General features: G+C 38.8%; 2 protein-coding genes across 2 annotated transcripts; both read left to right on the top strand.

Annotated features, from left to right (window-relative positions):
* The first annotated feature begins 887 nt into the window (after window positions 1-887).
* Window positions 888-4,465, top strand: LOC147868116 (protein NRT1/ PTR FAMILY 8.1-like). Its single transcript, XM_087315569.1, has 4 exons — window positions 888-1,122; window positions 1,208-1,425; window positions 2,594-3,108; window positions 3,236-4,465. Exons 1-4 carry the CDS (start codon window positions 927-929, stop codon window positions 4,161-4,163), a joined length of 1,857 nt encoding a protein of 618 aa, XP_087171695.1. The 5' UTR covers window positions 888-926; the 3' UTR covers window positions 4,164-4,465.
* A 2,674-nt stretch (window positions 4,466-7,139) lies between these two features.
* Window positions 7,140-22,133, top strand: LOC147868115 (Insulinase (Peptidase family M16) protein). Its single transcript, XM_087315522.1, has 21 exons — window positions 7,140-7,542; window positions 9,617-9,863; window positions 9,939-10,064; window positions 10,156-10,293; window positions 10,803-10,943; window positions 11,029-11,286; window positions 11,400-11,537; window positions 12,014-12,083; window positions 12,239-12,452; window positions 12,744-12,849; window positions 12,934-13,167; window positions 13,249-13,413; window positions 13,546-13,695; window positions 13,770-13,861; window positions 13,950-14,031; window positions 16,966-17,049; window positions 17,132-17,248; window positions 17,317-17,427; window positions 17,516-17,596; window positions 20,901-21,095; window positions 21,712-22,133. Exons 1-21 carry the CDS (start codon window positions 7,346-7,348, stop codon window positions 21,778-21,780), a joined length of 3,015 nt encoding a protein of 1,004 aa, XP_087171648.1. The 5' UTR covers window positions 7,140-7,345; the 3' UTR covers window positions 21,781-22,133.
* Window positions 22,134-23,099: the final 966 nt, after the last annotated feature.

Here is a 23,099-nt window from a genome sequence, read left to right as displayed (position 1 = left end):
GTTATTCTACAATGGCACGAAAGATAAAAGATGCAACCAACAATTGGTTTCGGCACAATTCAAGGTCAATACACAGACGTTGCACAAGTGCCAACAAGTGAAGTTGCGTGCATTATGATGATGGGACTAAAAGACATTCAGCTCCTACACAAAGGCTCATTCAAAAAAGTTGTGATAATACAAGTATACGGTGGTTTTCATTTGAGAGCCACACACACCTAAAGTGCATATGTCAAAACTAAAGACCACTTATTTGGTTATAACTTATACCTCGAAGATATAGACTTTTAAAAGTAAATAATAATTATTTTCCATCATGTTCTTTAATATAGGCTCTTGAATCGTGCATAATTGCCAACCACATATTTGATATAGACTTTTAAAAGTAAATAATAATTATTTTCCATCATGTTCTTTAATATAGGCTCTTGAATCGTGCATAATTGCCAACCACATATTTGTTGGTCGTAGGAGTGTTTTGTCACCCCCTTTAGGTTTTCATGACAGGCTAGCTAACTCAAGTATGTGGGGAAGCGCATAGATTTGTGACTCGCATCGAATCGTACACCACATGTCTACAAATTGCTTTGCATTGACAGGGGGTAAAGCAAAAGCACGTGCAAATGCAAATGCGAACAACATAAAGTGATGGGACAGAAAGGTAAGTTTCCAGATCGACTCCTTTACGTCGTCTAAAATATTGTCAATGATTCAATAATAAAAGCTAGCGTCGTCTAAAATATTGTCAATGATTCAATAATAATAATATTATTATTATCGATAATAAACGTATCCTTTTTGTTTGTTTGTCTTGATCAGGATTCAGCAGGAGAGAGTCACGACACACACACACACACACAAACCCCCAGAGATACATACATACATACATACATACATACATACATACATACATACATAGAGCTTCCATGGATTCCTCCCTGCGCCCCCTTCTCCTCGACAACAAGGATGGCGAAACTCACAGGAAAGAAGATGGATCGCATACTCAACAGGCGTCTCCACAGAGCTTCTATGATTGGCTTGGAAGGCCATTGTCGCCCCTTGCCACGTCTCCTCAGAGCAAGAGCTCTCGTGGTGGTCACAGAACCCTCTATTTCACTCTCGGTAATTCTCCTCCTCCTTTCGTGGATCAATGGCTATCCTGACGTTTTGTTTTCAATCCTCAATTCCTTTAATATGTTTGCTTCAGGTACAGTATGTCTGTGGAATACTGCCTACTTTGGTCTGTTTTTCAACTTGGTCCTTTTCTTTAGGAATGTGGTAGGAGAAGGTAGCGGCGCAGCCGCAAATGATACCAACAATTGGCTGGGCACCATGTTCCTCTCGTCTCTACTGGGTGCTTTCGTCGCTGAATCATACTTGGGCCGTCTATGGGCATGCACTCTCTTCCAATTCATCGCGCTAGCGGTAAACTTCAAACTTGTTTTTAAACGTTCACTGGAAAGCTTCACCTATCCCCCTTATTTAAATGCCTTTGGCCCAATTCGAATCTCTCATCCCTACTTTCTGATAATTGACGACAGAGTAGCAATCCATGCAAATTTATGATGAAATTGTAGCGCATTTGCAACGATTGCCATCTGAGCAAATATTTAGGGTGGATGTTCGTGGTGTGAATGTTACTCTGCTTACATAGCCTAAATAAAGCTATAGAACCTAAAGAAAACTATGGTTTACTTTATTAATTCAATCTATAAAGATCTATGTTTGAGTGGTGGATGTACATCTACTAATTAATGACCTCATATTATGAGTTCAGAAGCTTTACAATTTCTTCCCACAAGTTATCATGGTAAGGGATGCCAAGGACATAATTCGGGGGCGTTCGACATCATTATTCATATGTATGATGTTCAAGGTGTGAAGACATCAATATTCATATGTATGATGTTCAAGGTGTGAAGACATCAATGCATTATAATGTAAAGGGTGTCAACGATCGATCGGCGTTTGACATCAATATTCATATGTATGATGTTCGAGGTGTGAAGACATCAATGCATTGTAATGTAAAGGGTATCAACGATCGATCAATACATTATGTCCAAGGGTGCCTAGTGATGATGCATTGTGATATTCAGGGTGTGGCATCCATGCTTCTATGATGTTCAGGTTGCCTTGCATCCATGCCTTGTAAGGGGTGTCAAGCATCAATATGTTTTATGATGTTGAGGGTGTTTGGCGTGAATGCCTTATGATATTGGGGATGTGGCATCCATGCTATTATGATGTTGAGGTTGCCTTACATCAACCGATTATGATGTGATTCTTTGATGCTTTAATGATGTGTTTCTTTGATGCATTAATGATGTTCTGGCATCAATGAAGTAAGATGTTCTCAATGCATCATGATCAAAATGTCTTCCACTGATGTATTATGATGTCTGGGGCCATGGTGCATCAATGCATTATGACGTTCTCCATGTCACAATGCATGCTGTCATAATGATCAATGCATTATGTTCTTCTAACTGCCTGACATGGACCCGTCACCCATCCATTATGATGTTCAAGAATGAATGGCACAGAGATTTATGTATAAATGTGGTATAGAACTATAAATGATTATACTCAGGGTATGGCATTGACGGTGTTGGCGACTAGTATACTCGTGTCTGGAGGCTCATCAAGCAGACTGGAGGTTGTGTTCTTCTATTTCTCGCTCTACCTCATTTCGATTGGGTGTGGGGGATATCAGCCCAACCTACAGTCACTCGGTGCAGATCAATTGGATACCGAGGAGGAGAAATCAACATTCTTCACGCGATATCACGTGTTGACCCATCTTGGCTCAGCACTGGGGGACACTGTGATGGTATATATGGTCACGGCCAAAGGATGGGTTTTTGGATTCTTCATGTGTACAATAGTGGGACTGATGGGTTTGAGCTTGTTTCTGTGCGGATTCCCACTATTTAGACAGTATAAAAACAGAGGGAATCCTTACACAAGAGCTTTACAAGTGATGGTAGCTGCCGCGCGTAAATGGCACCTCGAGCCTCCCTCTGATAGCTCACTGTTATACGCGGGGGCAGAGAACGAAGAAAAGGACAGTAGTCGACAACGTCTAAGGCATACCAACGACTTCAGGTAGAAAAGAAACAAAAGAACAATCTAGGCTTCTCTTCCGATTCTTGCCACGTTTTAATGAATACATATAGAGAGCAGATTTAATGAAATCTAATGTGGACGGATATCGGTGGCTTCATTCATGTAGGTGGCTCGACAAGGCGGCCATTCTCAATAAATTGGCCACTTGCAGCGATGCAACGGATGCAATCAACAAAGAGGGTACGATTAGAGATGGGATTAAGAAGGAGGATGTTATGAGAGATGGGATTAAGAAGGGTGGTGATGATATAAAAAAGCATGATGGGTCACCGTGGAGGTTGAGTAGTGTTACGGAGGTAGAAGAAATGAAGGCGGTGCTTCGATTGGTGCCAGTTTGGGCTGCATGCATCTTCTTCAGCAGCTGCTACTCCCAGGCGGGGACCCTATTGATCGAGGAAGGCGCAACGATGGACACCACCGTCTTTTCCTTGTTCACCATGCAGGCTGCCACCATGAACTTGTTCGACATCCTCACGGTGGTGCTCTTCCCACCCATCTACAACGCCGTGGTGGCGCCTGTGGCTCGGCGCTTCACGGGCCTGCCACGCGGGTTGTCGCCCCTACAAAGGATCGCCGGCGGTTACATGTTGTGCATTGTGGCCCTCTCGTTGGCGGGCGTCGTGGAGAGCGTCCGCATGCGGCGCGTGGACTTGGGCCTCTCCGCCCCTTCCATCTTTTGGCAGGCGCCCCAATTCGTCCTCCTGGGTGCTGCCCAATTCCTGGCCGGCATAGGCCAACTCGAGTTCTTCTACACCTACTCCCCACTCTCTCTACGCAGCCTGGGTAGCGCATTCTACTTGACTTGTACTGCTTTCGGCACCTACGTGAGCTCGTTTCTCGTCACGCTCGTCACACTCCTCACTACGATTGGTGGTGGGGAAGGATGGATTGCTAGCTCCGACCTCAATGATGGTCATTTGGATTACTTCTTTTGGCTCATGGCCAGCCTAGCATTCCTCAACTTGCTCTTCTTCTTGGCTTGTGCTAGGTCCTTCACGAAGCACATATCTCAGGTGGAAGAACTTGCTACGTAACCTTCCACGACCACTATAAAGTATGGGTTGCACAACCGGGGGGATTGGGGGTGACGTATATTGTGTGAATGCAATAATAGCTCAGTGTTGTAGAAAACCGTAGGATATCCTACAAATGTAGATGGCTACAATGGGTTGTGTCCGCACTAGGATACATGGGCAACGAATATTGTGTGAACCTCATAATAGCCTTTTGTCAAGGGGGAAACCTAGGGTTTATCTATTTCTACATAGGATTTGCCATATGTTGACAAAACATATACCTCTAAAACAACAAACAACCATTTTTTAATTTTTTTATTTCATTAAATGTTAACTAGTATGTATAGATGCATGATCTTGCATGTCAAATTATGGTCAAAGACATGGATGAGCTTTGTGGGATCATTGAAAGCAATGTGGGGGGTTGATCCCTTCCTAACTAGCTTGCGAAAAGTAGGTGAAGAGTCCCCCTATCCATATAACTTGAATTGAGTGGGAAAGTCTATCTTTGCTACTAATTTAGGACATCCTAACTTCTTTTGTTGAGGTTGCATTGCATGGTCTTCATTAGGTTTCTTTGTCTAACTAGGACTTGCCATATACTTCTATAATAGGGTGGAGAAAACTCATCTACACTATTGTGAAATGCACATAAGAGATCAAAACTAGTCTACTTAGCTTCTTACTTCTTAATCAATTTATAGTTGATACAACGAAACCCATTTGGGCCCATTTGGGTTGGCTTGGGTTGGCTTGGCTAAAAAGGGTGTGCTAAAAGGGTGGGTCATTTTGGGTACACGCATCCTAAAAAGGGTGTGCTAAAAGGGTGGGTCAACTTGGGTACATGCATCCTAAAAAGGGTGAGCTAAAAGGGTGACACAAAGGAACACATGCACACCACATTACCCCCCCTGTGAGAAACAAGAGATTGAGGGGCATGAACAAGAACAAGACATGTACATGAACAAGAACAAGAACAATGGCTTGTTGAAGGAGGGGGAGCATCTGATGGTAGGTTTCAAATGGAAACCCATGGATGATTCTAGTGCGAGGTGAGGGTTACACCCATATAGTGCTCGAAAAGGGTTGATTTATGCAGCTATCTCGTGTTTGAGGGTATTGTTGAGGCGTTCGGTGAAGATGGTGTGGGGATGTAAACATCTACGGACACGTAGTTGAGTTGCAACAAAGTTGAGGACATCCCCGTGGAACTATTGGCCTTGATAGTTGGACGAGGCTAGTGACGGAAAACGAGCTAGCAATCGGCGAATAGAGATCAATCGCTCTTGTGGACTGAGGGCCACCTGGACTTTGCTGAGGTGGGGGACAGGAGGGCTATCGTGTTAGAGGGGGATCGAGGAAAGATCATATGGCGACGAAGAACAATCGCTCTTGTGGATTGAGGGCCCCCTGGACTTGGCTGAGGTGGGGGATAGGAGGGCTATCGTGTCAGAGGGGGACCGGGGAAAAGATCATTTGGAAAAGAAAGATCAATCACTCTTGTGGACTAAGGGCCACCTAGACTTGGCTGAGGTGGGGGAAAAGAGGGCTATCGTGTAGGAGGGGGATCAGAGAAACTCATGGGACAAGAAGTTAATGAGCAACCTAAGGTAAGGGGGAAGAGTTGGTGGGGCAAGACATAAAAGTGGTGTGAGAAAGTGAGAGTGTCTAAGGTGAAGGTGTAGTGGGCTCGCGTGCTAGAGAGGTATAGATGGTGACCGCAAAAAAAGACTTGGATGGAGGAAGCGATGGATGTCGGGAGGCCTAACTAGTGAACTAAGGCGGTGCTAATGGAAGAGATACTACTACGAGAGACTAACAAGAGTGTCGATGATGGTGGCGAGGGCGATGCTACCTACGAAGCGGAAGAGGTGGATGCTTGGATGTGGGGGCTGGTACTCGCCATCTCCACCAATGTGTGAAATGCACATAAGAGATCAAAACCAATCTACTTAGCTTCTTACTTCTTAATCAATTTATAGTTGATACAACGGAACCCATTTGGGTTGGCTTAGCTTGGCTAAAAAGGGTGTGCTAAAAGGGTGGGTCAACTTGGGTACGTGCATCCTAAAAAGGGTGAGCTAAAAGGGTGGCACAAAGGAACACATGCACACCGCAATATTATTGTCAAGAAAAAAGAAGAAGTATGGCAACTTTATGAAGTACAACTACAAGTTGCAATCTAAAATGAAAAGAAACCATTTTTCTATTGACTATTTTCTTTTGATGTTGACTAAATTATCAAATTTACATTGCATTTAGAGACCCAAACAATCAACCATTCAACATGGTTGGTGTAGCATGGTCACACATGAGTGTGTCTCGCCTAGTTGATCGTGAAATAGTAAATGGATTAACAAAGTGATCTCTACGGAAACATATGAAACCACAAAACTCCACATATATATGTCATGCCGATATGAAAGTGGATTGCCTTGTGAATAACAGTACAATACCATGAACTTTGTCCTAATAATGTTCATATGGAGTCTTATTTCTTGAAAAAAGAATGAAATATATAGATCAATGAAATATCTATGCCAGACATGTTTGTGGGTTTCAAGACCACAATGATTTCTTCAACCAATGTGATGATGTGAACGTGTGTTCGTAAACAATACTCCTTTGTTTATGCTATCATCCATATGATCAATGTCGAGAGTTGAAACAAAAAAACGCAAACAATATCGGGAAGCCTTCTTTGACACTAATGATGAAGAAGGAAACCAAAAACAAACTCTTTGTGATGCGATGATGATGCCATCTTTGAGCGAGCGAGGAATGTGTAGACATCAAATTATGCAGAGTGCGGAATGTGCCTTTTAACGTCTATGGGAGACCGAAATGTGGGATAGGAGTGTAGGCTCAAACAAAAGGGGTATTTCTTAGAATTCGGAAAAATATTGGGGGAGGGAGTGGCGGGTATTCCATCAAAACATGAGGTAATTTTCTCATAGAAAAGACATTCGAGGGCATCGTGTGAATTTCTCGTAGATGTCAACACATGATGATATCACCATCATTTTCTCGTAGGAAGGCAACTGAAGGCATTGTATGAAATGCAGATGTCTCCCTGATTTAGGGTTTTAAGCAGGATTTTTGCTAACCCTAGCTACCATTTTTGACATATGTATTATGCATTGCACATACAAACATAATATATATATATTTATATACATGTGTGCGTGTATTTTATTTACATGGAGCTCTTGCCTCCTCAACCTTCGTCTGGTTTCAAGTCCTTGAAGCTTCTGCTACATTTGAGCCCCGAAGATATTCTCTCTGACTATCCATTTGGCGCTGATTTTGGCGTGCTGAAGAATGGTATCCGATACTATGTTCGAGCAAATCCGAAGCCTCGGCATCGTGCAGCGCTCGCTCTTGGAGTGAAAGTGGGGTATGTTTTGTTTGTTTCATGATTCTTTTACTTTTCTCGTCTTTTTATGTAGATTTTGATGCTTTTTTTCAACTAAAATATGATTTTGATTCTTAGTTTTTGGCAGAGGATGCTGATCTAATTCTGTTTTCTTTAACTGTAGTTCTTGGTGTGGTTTTCTACAATAAAATAATTTTTCTGATGTTTGGTAGATCGAATTGGACCTATTCTATTCCTACCTGAGCTCAAGTAGTCTCGAGCACTAGAAGGAGCCCTTTGATAGGTTATTTTAATGATGATAGAGGAACAACCATGGAATATTGAAGAAGACCACAGTGAAGATATTTGACACATTTTCAACATGGATAATTAGATCTGGGCTCCAAATTTGGTTGGGGAGACCAATTCATTTTCAGAGATTTGTCTCAAATGAGAAGATGGGACGATCGTGTGGCTATGCGAAAAGCTGTTCACCTTAGTCTTTACACAGACAATCCATTTGCTAACTATCACTGCCAAGACATCGTGCAAAAAGGATATTGTAAGAAACAAAACATCTAATAACGTTTTATGCCAAATTAGTTGGACCAAGTCCCCTTATGCAAACGGTTTGATTATCATTGCAATAAATTTACTTTGGGAACATGCTTCATCAATCTGTTTACTGAAGGAAAGAACTTTCACCTAATCTTATGTACTGAAAGTGTCAAACTTAACTCGACATACAGTAGCTTTTCAACTGTCATGGAGATGTACCTCATAAAAGTGGTGGTTTTAACATCCCGAAAACTTTAGGGTCAGCCCAAAGAGGTCCATCATTCGTCACACTATGAGGGTGAGGTATATTCTACTGTAGCACAACCTGGTGGTTCGAGTACAAAGAACTGAACCCAATTCATAATCCCTAGATTCCAAAGAGCTGACATTTCCATCAGCTTCTTTATTATTTCTTATATTTAGTACCTGACACTTGTGCAGAATTCTTTGTTCCTTGCCAGAAAGGTAGAGAGCTATCTTTCCTTCTTTTTCTATTCAACAACCCAGTTCTGAAGATTTTTCTTTGCAGTTCTGTGAGTGTTTTATCTTGGGATTTGGATTCTTTTGAAAGTATAGTTAGATATAACTCAGGATCAAGATTGCCACTCATTGCCACAATTTTTGGATCATCTTATGTCTCTACATTCATTTTCTCTATTCTAAATATTTTTTTCTCTTTGTTTGAAGTTTGCTCAACCTTCCTACTCATGCAGAAGTGATTGTTGTTTCTCACAATCCAATGGGGCTTCAAGTTTTGTTTTGACATAGTTACTACTGTAGCTGCTGCTTGTATTCCCTTGTTGGAATGTTGTCGCAGATCACTTTTCTTCTTTACTTTGCATGGGCTGAATGTCCTGAACGTCAATTATTTCAGTTTGGACAAGATTCATGAAGTGTGTAGGTGGTTGTTGTAATGAGTCCTCTAATCTTGTGATTTAGAGTCAATTCTTGTTATTATAGTTATTATTTGGATTGATATTACAGTTATTATTGTGTTGGTAATTATCGTACCTGCTGTTGTGAAAATCTCTGATCCATTGCTGCTGTCAAACTGAGATAGTATTCTGTTGCTGTCAAATGTTCTATCCCATGCATTACTGTTATGAAAAATTGGATTTTGCATATGATCTTGTACTTCAACATCCACTCTTTTTTGAGAGTTGTACCAGTAAGTTGGTGTTCCATGTCTATTTTCCCCATACAATCATCAAAACTGATCTGATTCTGCTGTGTGAAATCCCAGTTCTTTTAACTCTCTTAGTAATAATTTGATTTTTGCTTTCTAATCTTCTTAATCTACTTTCTGTTCTTGCAGCTAGCGTTTTCAACTTCTGATTCTGAATCCGTTGATCCTTTTTCTGATTTTATGTTTGAATCCTAATGTTTGCTTTTCTTGCAATGTTTCTTTTGTTTTCTCCTACTTAACCTTTTTTTTCTGATAGCGTCCTCCACTATTTCATTACATTGTCTTCCATCTTTTTCCTACGATGAATCCTTTAGATTCCTCCAATATAAAGTCTGCTTGAAGATTTTAATTTTGTGATGTTTTGAATGGCAGGTCAGTATTGGAAGAAGATGATCAGCGTGGCGTGGCACATATTGTAGAGCACCTTGCATTCAGTGCTACAAAAAGATACACCAATCATGACATCATCAAATTTTTGGAGAGCATTGGAGCTGAGTTTGGTGCATGCCAGAATGCATCTACATCCCCAGATGAAACTATTTATGAAGTTTTGGTACCAATTGATAAGCCAGAACTTCTCTCTCAAGCTATATCTATACTCGCTGATTTCAGCACTGAGGTGCATGGTTTTTATTTAAATGCTTTTAAGAGATTCAAACTTTAAATGTTTCTGATGAAGTTTCTGGTAATGTAGATTCGTCTTTCAGAAGAAGACTTGGAGAAAGAGAGAGGAGCAGTTCTGGAGGAATATAGGGGTGGACGCAATGCTCTTGGAAGGATGCAGGAAGCTCATTGGACCCTGATGATGCAAGGATCAAGAGTATGTAAAAATGCAAATTATGCTATGTCATGACTAGATGCAATCTAGATTTTCTATATTGTAAGGATATTAACAGATGATTCATTTCCAGTATGCAGAGAGACAACCTATTGGATTAGAAAAGATAATCAGAACAGTTACTGCCAAGAGAGTGAGAGATTTTTATCACAGATGGTATAGGCCTGAGCATATGGCGGTGGTGGTAGTGGGTGATTTTGTGGACACTCAGGTAAGGAACTTTTGGCCACACTGTTCAAAGTGTTGCTGTACAGTGTAAATCTAACCAAGATCAGATTTAGTTTTTTTATGTGGTTGGGTGTGTAATTTGGTGAACAGCCTCTAAGGATGTTGGTGCATCGGTGTGAACCTGACAGAGGAGGTATAGGCTAGTGGCATGAGTAATAGTGGTGCTGTTGGGTGCAGTAAAGCTCTGTTTGACTGCAGAAGGAAAGACCCAGAATTAGTCCATGAGATTGTGTGAGTAGACATATTTTAGACTCTCTGTCAGCCCTGCGTTCCATAGGTTGAGGTTGAGGTTGAGGCAAAAGGTTGTTAGAAGCCTTTAATTTTGGTAACAAATGCAATGGGATAGCTGATTGTACGATATGAATACTTGCACTTGTCTATCTTGACCTTGAGGTTCCTGATTGTACCACTATAGATCAATGTTGGCAACAGCTCTCTGTAATTGTCCAAATAAACATTCTTCACTACTATTATTAAACTTCTTTGTTTCAGAGTGTGGTAGCACTCATACGGACACATTTTGAGGATAAATATGCTGACCTGGATGGGCAAATTCCAGCAAACATTCCTGTGTACTCAGTTCCAGAACATGATGAACCTCGGTTCTCTTGTTTTGGAGAAGCAGAAGGAGGAGTGAGTGAAACTTTGCTGTATCCTTCTTGATGTCGAGTATTTTATCGATATCTAAGATATTGTCTAAGGCTTAAATTTATGTCAGTCTGCAGTTGTTCTAAGCTGCAAACTTCCTGTCACTTCCTACAAAACAGTCGAAGATTACAGATTTTCATTGATCGAAGGAATGTTCCATGCTGCTTTGAATCAAAGGTTTTTCAAGATTTCAAGGCAAAAAAATCCTCCTTTTTTCTCTTGTTCTTCAGCTGGAGATAATCTTGTGCTGCCAGTCAAAGCGTATCTTTTGTCAGCAAGTTGTAAAGAGAAAGGGACACTCCTAGCACTTGAATCTATTCTTACCGAGGTTTGTTCCAGGTCCATTTTGCCTGAATGATTGCCTCTAGGTTGTTTATCTAAGTTTTCACTTTGCTACCACAATTCTATGGTTAAATGCCCTGGTTTGATAACTTTTATCAGATTGCCAGAGTACGGCAGCATGGGTTTTCAGACCGTGAAATTGCTGTTGTTCGTGCTTTTTTAATGGCAGATATTGAATCAGCTTACCTTGAGAAGGATCAAATGCAATCAGCAACTTTACGTGATGAATATTTACAGGTATTTCTAGGTTGTTTGTGCATATTGACAGGAATAAGTCCTTTGAAAATTTCATGATTTGATGTTATCAAGTTCTTTTATGTATTAAATCCTGAAACAAATGAAGGAAGACACCACGATACTCTGAAGCCTTTCCACATCCATGGTGTGATTGAAGATAGCAATAGTATATTCGGCATGTCACCTTGCTCGAGCTTTTTATAACCTTCATTAAGATTGTGTATTCTTTAAATAGATAACTATTTTAATAAGGAGAATATGTGTTATACTACATTTCAGTGATGCTATACATATCTGCATGTGCTTCATAGAGCGATTAAAGATAGCAATGGTATATTCAGCATGTTGCATTGCTTGAGCTTTTTATAACCATCATTTGAAGTTGTCTATTCTTTGAACAGATAAATATTTTAAAAAGGAAAAGATGTATTATATATAGTCATGCTATACATAACTTTAAAAATGTGCTCTTTTAGCATTTCTTGCGTGGCGAACCTGTCGTTGGAATTGAGTATGAAGCACAGCTCCAAAAGACTCTTTTACCTCGTAAGTAAAAAGCTACATATGTAGCTGTTACATAGTGCTCATATACTGTTTGAAGTGCGTTATGTAGTGTCTGAATCATATTATACCTTACTGTGCACTTTTCAAGACTCCTAATTGTGGCATCAAGTTTTAGATTAGATCTATGTATTTGTCAGAAATAACATCAGCAGAGGTCTCCAAGATTGCTGAAAATTACCGTACAACTTGTAGCTGTGTAATTAAGACTGTCGAACCACGCTCGTGGACAACACATGAAGATCTGAAGGCAATCGTTTCTAAAGTTCAGGCTTTAGAAGTTTCTCAAGAAATACTACCTTGGGAGGAGGAGAATATACCTGAAGAAATAGTGGACTGCAAACCTACTCCTGGGTGAGGCTTTATACCATTCTTTGAGATTGGCTTTAGTCTTGATAAGTATGTTCCATAGACGTAAGAAAATATTTCGGTAAATAATATGAGACATTCCAATATGATTTCAGCAGCATGGTAAGAAATGTTTGAAATTGTTTAAATTCATAAGCAAGATAATCATACAATATATGTAATAATACTTGATTGCTATCCACAACCTTTCACGTATTATCTGGTGTGTTTGCTTTCTCTCTTGGTCATTTTTCTAGAAAAATAAGTCAAAGATTCCAATGTCAAAATATGATGCAGGAGCATTGTATCACATACACATATTCCAGAGTTTGATTGTGCAGAATTAATCCTCAGTAATGGGATGCGAATCTGCTACAAAAGTACAAACTTTTTGGAGGATCAGGTAGAGTATTTGTGCTAGATTAGGCACACGAAATCTTAGACTTTTTTGAGATGAACCAGTGTTTCTTAAGTGTTTCTTTTTTAGGTTCTCTTTACTGGCTTCTCATATGGAGGTCTTTCAGAAGTATCAGAGAATGACTTCCTTTCTTGCTCAATGAGCTCTACAATTGCCGCTGAGATTGGTGTCTTTGGGCACAAGCCATCAATGCTTTCAGATATGTTGGCAGGGAAGAGGGCAGAAGTTGGAATGAAAGTCGGCGCTTACATGCGTACTTTTTCAGGGGACTGTTCTCCTTCTGATCTTGATACAGCTCTTCAGGTATTTAACTTTCCGATGAGTCTTACCCCTGTCGCTGATGGAATCAGCTTAAGGCCATGATTTCTTTGCTTGGTAATACAGCTTGTATATCAGCTGTTTATCACCCAAGTCACACCTGGTGATGAAGAAGTTAAGCTGGTTATGCAAATGACAAAAGAAGCAATATTGGCACAAGAAAGGGATCCATTGACATCCTTCTCTAATCGTGTGCGAGAACTCAACTATGGGAATTCTTATTATTTCAAGGTACAGTGCATTGCAAGCTGTGAGATGGAATCTGGCTTATCCCCATTCCTTTAAGCTACAAGATTGCTTCCAACTTATGCATATTTTTATAACCTGAATGTAATTTATTCTCTACGTAAATTTATGCTGTAGCCAGTGACGATCAAGGAACTAAAAAAAATTGATCCAAGGAAGGCTTGTCAGTACTTTGATGATTGTTTCAAAGATCCATCTACCTTCACTGTTGCCCTAGTGGGGAACATTGATCCTGAAACTGCACTGCCTCTAATCCTTCAGTACCTGGTATCATTCACCACTTCATTTCTGTTGGCATTGCCTTTTGGAATGCAGAGGTCTTACTAGATTTATTTAACCAGGGGGGGATACCCAAGCCCAAAGATCCGGTGATGCATTTCCAAAGAGATGAACTTACAGGCCTCCCTTTCAGTTTTCCAGCGAACGTTGTGAGGTACGATTACTAATAGAAATCACATGATTCATGGTTATGAATAAGCTATCAGATTTCCAAATAGGCCTTTCTTTTCCATATGCTGCAGAGAAGAGGTTCGTCGACATATGATAGAGGCACAATGCTTGGTCCAGTTAACTTTTCCAATTGAGTTGAGAGGCCCAAATGTGGTATGCTGTCATATTAAATAATCACAAATTAGTATGTTTTTTACTTTTTTAAACTATGGGTTTGGTAATAAAGCTTGAGCATATACACAGTGACGTTCTAGTCCAAAATTGGACCTTAAGTATGTACTTATGGAAGACTTTAATGAGTTCAATTGAAGGTAATTAATCACTTCTGATCTCAATTTAGACGATTAACCATTCTGATTTTTACAATGAGGCAAATCCAATGTTTAAATGTATATTATTGGCTTGGAATGCATATATTGAGAATAACTATCGACAGTCTAAAGGTTCCCGATCAAAATTCACATGTCTATTTACACTCAAAAGTGTGGTAACCCCATAAATGGCAGTATTTGCATCAGTGGAATCATGAGAACATGTTGAGAATACCGGCAATGATCTAATTGATCAGGAGCACAGACAGCATTTGGTAGATTGCATATTGAGAATCAGTATTGACAGTCTAAAGGATCTGGAACAAAATTTTATCTATCTGCACTCGAAACTATGGTAAGTTATTTCCTAGATATCCCCATAAATCTTGGCAGATAGCTATTTTGGGAGGTATTTCTAGGAGTCAAAACATCATGGGTTGGTTCAATAAGAAATGACAACAAAACTCTCATTTCAGACAAACTGTTTTGGTGCAGCAAACTACAAAGGGAGACGAAATTCTTCAGGTTTATACTCCCATAACAGCTAGGTAGTGAAAACCCTGTCTACATTTCTTGGTTTGATGTAAAGGTTTCCATGCAAATTTACAAGTATTTGCAGTCATTTGACATCTGGGCAATGATTGAAAGCATTCAGCCTAAGCATCCAGATCTATGTGCCAGTGAATTATGTGGCTTGTATGATGGTAACCAGAACCCAAAGTGCCAGAGAGGTCATTGGTAAGTAACATAAGAAGTCTTTCCATAGGAAGGAGATTCTCAGCGGCAACTCTTCTATCAGTGGTTGATGACGACCTAAGCTAAATGCCTTTCTGCTGATCATCAGCAACTAAATAGAATGAGAATGAGAAAAGACCGAGGAATTTGGGAACTTCCTGAAGAGGCAAATATTAGAGAAAACAAACTGGAGATTACTATCTGAAGAACAAAATGAAAGAATTAACTTCATATGTCGTTTAAAGGCTTTAGGTGTCCCACAAATTACTGCTTGTAGAGGTAAAGTAGCTAGGTATTATGCTTCTTCCTGATGTGGTTGAAAGCTGGGCACCTGCACAAGATGTTCCTGGCTTTCGATCTCTCCTTCACATTATTTGGAGAATCTTTCAACTCTAGGTATGTGAAGTGCTCCTCCTTCCTTGATTTTGTTATCTTTCAACTCTAGGTATGTGAAGTGCCCCTCCTGCCTTGATTTTGTTTAAGTTACAAGAGAATTTCGTTGGCTAAGCACTTAACATTCTAAGCTTTGATGGGCTGAAACATCTGCCTTCAAAAGATTTCCAACATGGGCCGATCCAAGAAGGGGGTTCTTAAACAGGAGGGAAGAACCTTTTGTGTTGGATGATAATTGCCTTTATTTGTCAATGACAATGGTGAAGGAGTCGTGGCCAAATTTAGCATGGTCTACAGCATGCCAAATTGCTATTGTCCAATCTATTGTTTCCCCTTTCAATTGTTGTGGTGGTGACTCTATTTATGTGGCCCTGGGTTGACTTGTAGCCTGAGTCATGGAACTAAAGAAAGTGGTGATGATTCTATGTTGATGAGCTGTTCTGCTTGTATCGTTGTCCAACAACTCTCTCTCTCTTGTCTCTAGCAAGAATGGTCCCAAACATTGTTGGCCTACATATTCTTTCCCTCTGCACAGTGGGTCATTACCTTGTTTTAAGAGTCAATCATATCTTCCTCTTTTTGTATGAAAAGCAGCACATTGTCAAACATCTTCTTATTGTATGAAAAGCAGCACATTGTCAAACATCTTCTTATTGTATAAAAAGGAGCACAATGACAAACATATTGTTCCTCTGATTTCATATCCTGCTATTGGTACTTCTATACATTTCTGTGCATATTTGTTTTTCTCAATTTCTAACTGATGTGAAAAGATCCAGAGCTCCCTTGTCACACTATAAAGCATATGTAAATAGATGGCCTGGTAATAATTATATCCTCCAACTCTATAACCCTATGAAGAGTTCCTATAGAGAGAGGTTGTGGGATGATTCACGCTCTTTCGTCATCCAATTTAATGATATAAGTTTGAATCACTCTATTTTTTCCACTTAGACTAATGCTCAAGTGGGCATTCCAACATATATTCGAACAGGGTAGTGCATTTATATTTATGCCATGTGTCTGGACCCATTCTTGCATTTCAGCACACCTCCATCTCCTGCCAGCTGTTTTGATGACAAAAATGCAAGCCGTCTGTACATTTTCTTTCGGAGATCCCAAATCTGTTGGATACCATTTACTGGTTGGCCTCAATAACTGTTGGGATTGCTTCCATCTCCACCTCTATTTTCTCCTTAACATGCGGGCAATCATTGTGGTGATAGGTTTCTCCAAATCTCACAAGTTTCTTCACCTTTGAGATGAGTTGGTTTACAATTGTAACAAACAACCACAATTGAGTTTGTGGTTCTTGGAGCTGTACATATGTACATTGTACTTGGAGGGCCTCAAGGTTTGCGCATCCATGACAGTGGAGTACAGGTGGCTTCCTGTGGGGAGAACTGAAGCCCACATGAATGTTACTTCTAGATATATGCCACATTTTCCTCTCCCAATAAGAATTCTGGTCCTGAACGTTGTTACCCATGCTTGAATGGTATTAAATGCCATCACTTTAGTTTACTGATCAGTCTTTGTAGAAAATGACTTTAAAGAATCTAAATGTCGTTATAGTCCTTAGAGATAAACCCTTGACAAAGAGTGAGTTTTAACTGAGGAAAGATATAGAAAGTTGCCTTTAATTTAGATGGAAGATGTGCACCTCACTGATTTCATCTGCAAACTTCTTGAAACCAGAATAATGCAAATCCTCCGCTTCAAGCATGGGCAGGTAATCTTCACAATCTGCATAAAGTGGGATTTATTTTATCAACTTTATTTGGTCTATATGTTCTTATGCTTTTATATCTCAGGTATATTCAGCTGCAGTTACTGCTTTCCTTGGTGGTAATAAACCTTCAAGAGTGGGCAATGTACGTGGAGATATTGCCATAAGTTTTTCATGCGATCCTGAATCCTCTTGGAGGCTGGTAAGATTTAAATTTTCTCTTTTAAACAGACGTGAAAATAGATGTTTGACAATGATATGCTGGCCTAGGTTGATTTTGCTCTTGATGAGGTACTGGTTCTTCAAGACTCAGGTCCCAAGGATGAAGATGTGACAACAATTCTTGAGATAGAGCAGCGGACATTTGAAAACGGCCAGCAGGTAAAGAATCAAGCAATGCTTTAAGCTTTTATCACAACAGTCCAGGATGTACTGTAATTTCTGTAAATCTTTTTGTCTTATTTTATAGGAAAACAGCTACTGGCTGGATCACATGCTTCGTGCATATCAATCTCGTGTCTACACTGGAAATTTGAAGGAATCTTTTCAGGTAGAACAAAATGAATAAATTTCTTGTTTTCTGTTCTGGTCGTTTCTTTTGATTGCCACATAGTTTCTTCATGTTCGTAACATGTTTTTCTGGAATGGTCTGACTGGAATTTGATTGCTTTGTTTTGGCAACAATCAATAACTGTCTTTACTATTTCCACAACATGAGAGTGCTGTGGTTTCTTATCCAGGAGAATTGCCTCATCAAGGATAAAAAGTATTGTTTGTGGTTTTTGATCGATATGTTCATAGAGGTGTCTTGATTTGGTTCCAAAATCTTGCTTTATAGACAATGTTATATCTCATCAGGTCATGTCTGTTGGTTTGAGACACGGGATGGGTTATGAGTAATTTTTCATGTCATATCTTGATCTATTCTCTTTTGGATAGAGACGAAAATTGAAGTATTTTCAGGCAGCTATCAGAATGAGAGAAATGGACTTGACGGATAAATATTACAACCCCTCACATTGTGCCATTGTTATTGATGGTTCACAACCGCAGCTTCAAAAATGCAAGTTTTGAGCATGCTGAGGCCAGTTTTCTTGGAGTAATTTGTTCTGTTAGATCACTTTAACCATTCCTCCCCCTTTTGGGTAGTGGAGTTTTTTTCCTGATTGTCAGTATTCAGTTATATCCTTACACAACTAGTAGTTATCATGATGTGAAAAAAGTTTGTCTTTTTGTGCAACAATTTATATCTTTTCCATCCATTGAAGTGCTTCAGAGATAGTCCAAGATTATGAAGTAAAACCAATAGCTCTCTGACAGACATAAACTGTAAACCACAAAGCCATATGATAACTAGTACAATCCGCTCTCTATGAGCAAACAAGTTTCCTTCCCATCCAAAGATTGGTGCAAATACTTTCTTTAGAAAAGCGTTCATCTTGATAGGTTTTATGCAACTGCAATCGTATGTTGGCTCTGCTATGATCAATTTAAACAAGAAATGACTCACCTTTGCATTGGAGGAGTAAAAATATGTATTATTGTAAAGAATCAGGTATGATTCTTGTGTAGCGGAAGAGATGTGTGTTATGTGTATGTGTGAGAGAAATTAGAGGAGAGAAGAGAGAACACAAGATAGATAGAAAAAGGAATACTCAAGAAGAAGGTGTATATTCACAAGTAAAGTAAGAGATATAAAAATGTAGCATTACAAGGAGTCACAACCGACTTAGTATGAAGTAGGAGAAGGGTGCTTTATATAAGGTCACCCTCTCTCTTCATTAACCCACTACAACAACTGCTCTCTCTTGGGGAATATATTGTTGGAGGGTGGCAACTCCAGCCTTGCACTCTCTTTCATCTTTATTATCTTTGTACTATATTCTCTTGCTTCCTAGATTCTTCCCTCTCTAGAATCTGCAACTCCTTTAATGCCTTCCCTCTCTAGAATTTGTAATGCTTTAAATGCCTTTTTTCTCTTCTACTTTTTCCAAGATATTCCCTTTTATTCCTAGTTTTTTGTACTTGTTTGGTAGTACAAGAGCCACTTTACTACCAAACAACCATTTCACCCACTTTCCCCAATTTTGTATAAATAGGCTATACCAGCCTCTTTTGTAAAGACTTTTTTACTTTGGTTGCTACTTAAAAACAAGCTCTATTATTTGGCTGTGTCTCTACTCTTTGCAACCATTTTTCTACTGCTGTCTAACAACCTTCTCACAGCTTGGCTGTGTCTATTTTGTTCTAACTCTTCCGCTGTTGTTATTAACAGCTTTTCTCACATATATAACTCATTAGTTATGTGTCATAGAATATGATTCTATGACATAGTTAATGTGTAGAGAGTAGTGGTGTGACTCTTGACCTTTGAGTAATCATAGATTCTCAAAAGGTGGGTTCACACGTTGCAATATGTTGAGCTTGATTCTCAACAATTATATACACTCAAATTTTATATGCATGTGGGTTCTATGACATAGTTAATGTGTAGAGAGTAGTGGTGTGACTCTTGACCTTTGAGTAATCATAGATTCTCAAAAGGTGGGTTCACACGTTGCACTATGTTGAGCTTGATTCTCAACAATTATATACACTGAAATTTTATATGCATGTGGGTTGTACTGGGTTACATGCTGTATTTTTAAATTGTTAAAGCTAAAATCACGTTAGGTTCCTTGTTTTGGAGTTTTTTTCTGTCCGAGATAATATATCTGAAATTTGAACTTTCATATAGGTTAAATGTACATATATTCTAGAGCAGGAGATTGTGCATCTCAATCTGGTGAAATTCGTATCACATTACATGTTAGTGCATCCACATGTTAGTGATTCAAAAACTGCAAAAGGCCAATGTTGCTGAGGGAAGCCAGAATTTATGGTGCACTTAATAGCATGGTGTTTCAGCAAGGGATTTCAATTTTTAGGATAAGATATTCCATAGAAATTTGTTGCGCAGTGATGTTGGCTGAAATTGCCAATGTTAAAAATTACATATAGAAAGCAAATGTAATTGCAACCTTTGCACAAAAGTTGCATATGCGTTGCTTATTCAATATATTGGCCAAACCTATATTATGAGAATTTTGATTTGGTCTTTCCAGGGAAAGGAAATGTTATGGATTCCAGAGACATTCTTTCCCCCTTAATATCACTTGTTAACTCTCTGAAGTCTGGATCCCAACTGTATCTCACATTGAACCTTGCTTACTAGTTAGCTTGAAAAAGGTCCCATACCTGCATTGCGAAAGCTATATTGCTAATCATCATGAGAATCTTGTTTTCATATCTCCTTCAATATATAGGGGATTTGAGAAATGAAAAGGAAATGTTAAGGATTCCAGAGGCATTGTTATGTCATCCATGTTATGAAGTAGTAAGATAATGCACCCACATTTGGATCCTGTGTACCAGTTTACTCACCAGAAACATGGTTAATATCGTTAATATTTCTGATCCTTTTTTCTAGAATTTCAGGAATGCCTGATTGTAAAGTCTGATGTACAAACATCCATGCTTGTACATCTGAATTTGATCCAGAAATTCCTTTGTTTATGAATCCTGTGTTTATAGGACGTTTTGTTTATGGATCTGTGTGAAACTCAATGGATTTCAAATTTCTTTAAGATTGTTGCATGTGATTGTTATATGGGTAAGTCAATATTAATAATAGCTATATAAATCCTTAACCATATTAATTGAAAAGAGAAATTTATGTCCATGTTTCTAAGTAAAGACCAAATTGTTTAAAGCATGTCAATACCCCAGCAAACCAGATTTATGCATTTGAGATTCTTGGTAATGTATGTAATATTATTAGAAAAAGTTATTTTCTTATTTTCTTCTACTTGAAGGTGCAAGATGAATGGAGAAATACAGTACGAGCAATGCTAAAAGCAGCCAGGATGCAAGAGGCTCTCCAGAAGATATTGCCTTCACCTTCAAGGAGCCAGTATACTGCTGTCGTTTTGATGCCGCCGCTTCCATTTCTTCAGCGAGCTCTTGCGTTATTTACTTCCTCCGATCAAAAGTTTTCTGGAGAAAAGAAGGTGCAAGTATAACCATGAAATCGTAGTAAACAAACTAAGTATTTTGAGGGGGAAAAAATCTGAAATACCCCTTGAGTTTTTCTTTATTTCACGAAATGCCTCTCGTCAGTGGTAATGTCAACATGTGCAAGAGAGCAAAAGGGGTGAATGGATCATATAATTGCTCAAATAGCACATATAAATGCTTGAATAGCCAGGTAGAATTGAGAGACAAGGACGAATAAAAGATCATCTAATAACTTACATAGCTTCTATTTGCTTGAGAGGTGGTTGACTAAAGCCAGTTAGAAAAATAATGAATTTTTTTGCCGTTTGCTCTTCTGTAAATAAAAACAATTCAGGTATTTTGGAGCTTATTTTCACATTTTCACATTTCCACTGGGAGGGCACCCAAATACCCCTGACTTTTTGGAAATTTTACTGGAATATCACGCAGTATCTTCTGGAAATGAGGGATACTTAGAAAAGTTCAGAAACCATGTTGGAGTTTTTTTCCCTATTTTAGTTAATTATTCTCTTGTTTTTCTTTTTTGCACATGTATTTCTGCTGCTACTCCCCATTTTAGTTGAATTTTTTCACATGTAACTTCTTTCTAAATGTCTGTTTTGAATGCAGGTTGTTTTGGGTGCAGCCGCTGTAATACTCATAACTGCCATTGCATGGCGACATTTACGTAGGTCATGAAGCTGACAGTTTTTTAAAAAGAAAAATTCAAGGTTAGTCTCCAAGTTTTTTTGGCAAACACTGTTGTAAGCTGGTGTTACGAGTTGAGACCAGAAGAGTTCCCACGTAAAGAAAGGCATTTGAGTTATTTATTAATTTATAATATCAATCTCTTTTTATCATTTGTAGAAAAATATTAAAGTTGGTGTAAGAGCACAAAATTGTGTCCGTCACTTGCTATGAACATTTGATAAAGTTTGCTGTTTCCTATTATGCGCAAAATAAAAGAATATTTATGGTATATGGCAACAGGATGATCAAAGTATGTACTATCACAAGCCTAATGGAAAGGATTTATTCTTTGGTTTCTGAAACCCACACCTGGCATGAAAACGTGTTTGAATAACATTCACAAAAACATTTCATTTAATACCTTATTCATGACTAGAGACGTTCTACTATGAGTGATATGGAAATGCTTCAGAGTATGTGCGAATTGTTGACCAAAGTTATTGCAATATAGCTGTTTAGTGCTAAATTCACATGAAATGATTATCTAAAAGTAATGATGGTAGGGTTGTCTAGAATTAGACTATGATCATGCAATAGCGACGCAATCTTGAATGTATTGTATGTATGTCATGATGTGTATGAGAGAGCTTATATTTTCATTGACCATCGTGAAGTTTATTAATCAAGCATTATAGGGTTTTATTAGGATTATTAGAAATTTCTTTATAATGGCAACGTGAACTTCAATACTTGCATACAATATATTGTCAACTCTTTCTGTGCAAATAGGATATTTATTATGTAGCATTGCTTTAGCTAGATGCGGTATTGCTTGGCTAGTAACAATATTGTAAAGCTTCTTTTAACTTGAAGATTTTATAGGTTTGCTCTTTGTTGTGACTGCATCGTAGGTTTATGTGTGTGGTATTGATAACAGGAAAGCACAGCTTAGTAATATCACTTTTGGAGAAGCACAGATTTTGGTAATCTAGGTTTTAAGATGTAGTTTGAATTTGTAAAGAATGTGGTATTGTGACATTATTGTTAAACGTGGATGTAGAGGGAAAGGTTTATGCAATGCCTTGTTGAAGACAAGGCATGGAAAGGTTTGGTCATAACATGGCATAAATTGATTAGTTCACTTTGGGGCATTCATTATCACAGTTGGTCTTATTCAAGTTTGCTTGGGGGGCACATATTTGCAATTGGACAATCATGGGATTTTAATTGACAAGGGATATAGTTGTATAGTTTATTGACTGCTCTATTTTTTGCATGTCTAATTGGGAAATGTTTTAAATCAAATCTGGGTCAATTTATTGATGCAG

The sequence above is a fragment of the Azolla caroliniana genome, unplaced genomic scaffold, assembly GCF_043228905.1.
Source record: "Azolla caroliniana isolate FFs.n. ecotype wild unplaced genomic scaffold, voAzoCaro1.0.p SCAF_1, whole genome shotgun sequence".
Lineage (NCBI taxonomy): Eukaryota > Viridiplantae > Streptophyta > Polypodiopsida > Salviniales > Salviniaceae > Azolla > Azolla caroliniana.
Note: the sequence above shows the minus strand (reverse complement) of the source record. Positions and strands in the feature narration are given on the sequence as shown.

Excerpts from the sequence above, each read along its gene's own strand:
- LOC147868116 (XM_087315569.1), top strand. The coding sequence starts at position 927 with ATGGATTCCTCCCTGCGCCCCCTTCTCCTCGACAACAAGGATGGCGAA. Across the intron at positions 1,123-1,207 it reads AACCCTCTATTTCACTCTCG|GTACAGTATGTCTGTGGAAT; the intron begins GTAATTCTCCTC and ends TGTTTGCTTCAG. Across the intron at positions 3,109-3,235 it reads AGGCATACCAACGACTTCAG|GTGGCTCGACAAGGCGGCCA; the intron begins GTAGAAAAGAAA and ends TCATTCATGTAG.
- LOC147868115 (XM_087315522.1), top strand. The coding sequence starts at position 7,346 with ATGGAGCTCTTGCCTCCTCAACCTTCGTCTGGTTTCAAGTCCTTGAAG. Across the intron at positions 11,287-11,399 it reads TTGAATCTATTCTTACCGAG|ATTGCCAGAGTACGGCAGCA; the intron begins GTTTGTTCCAGG and ends AACTTTTATCAG. Across the intron at positions 13,414-13,545 it reads GGAATTCTTATTATTTCAAG|CCAGTGACGATCAAGGAACT; the intron begins GTACAGTGCATT and ends TTTATGCTGTAG.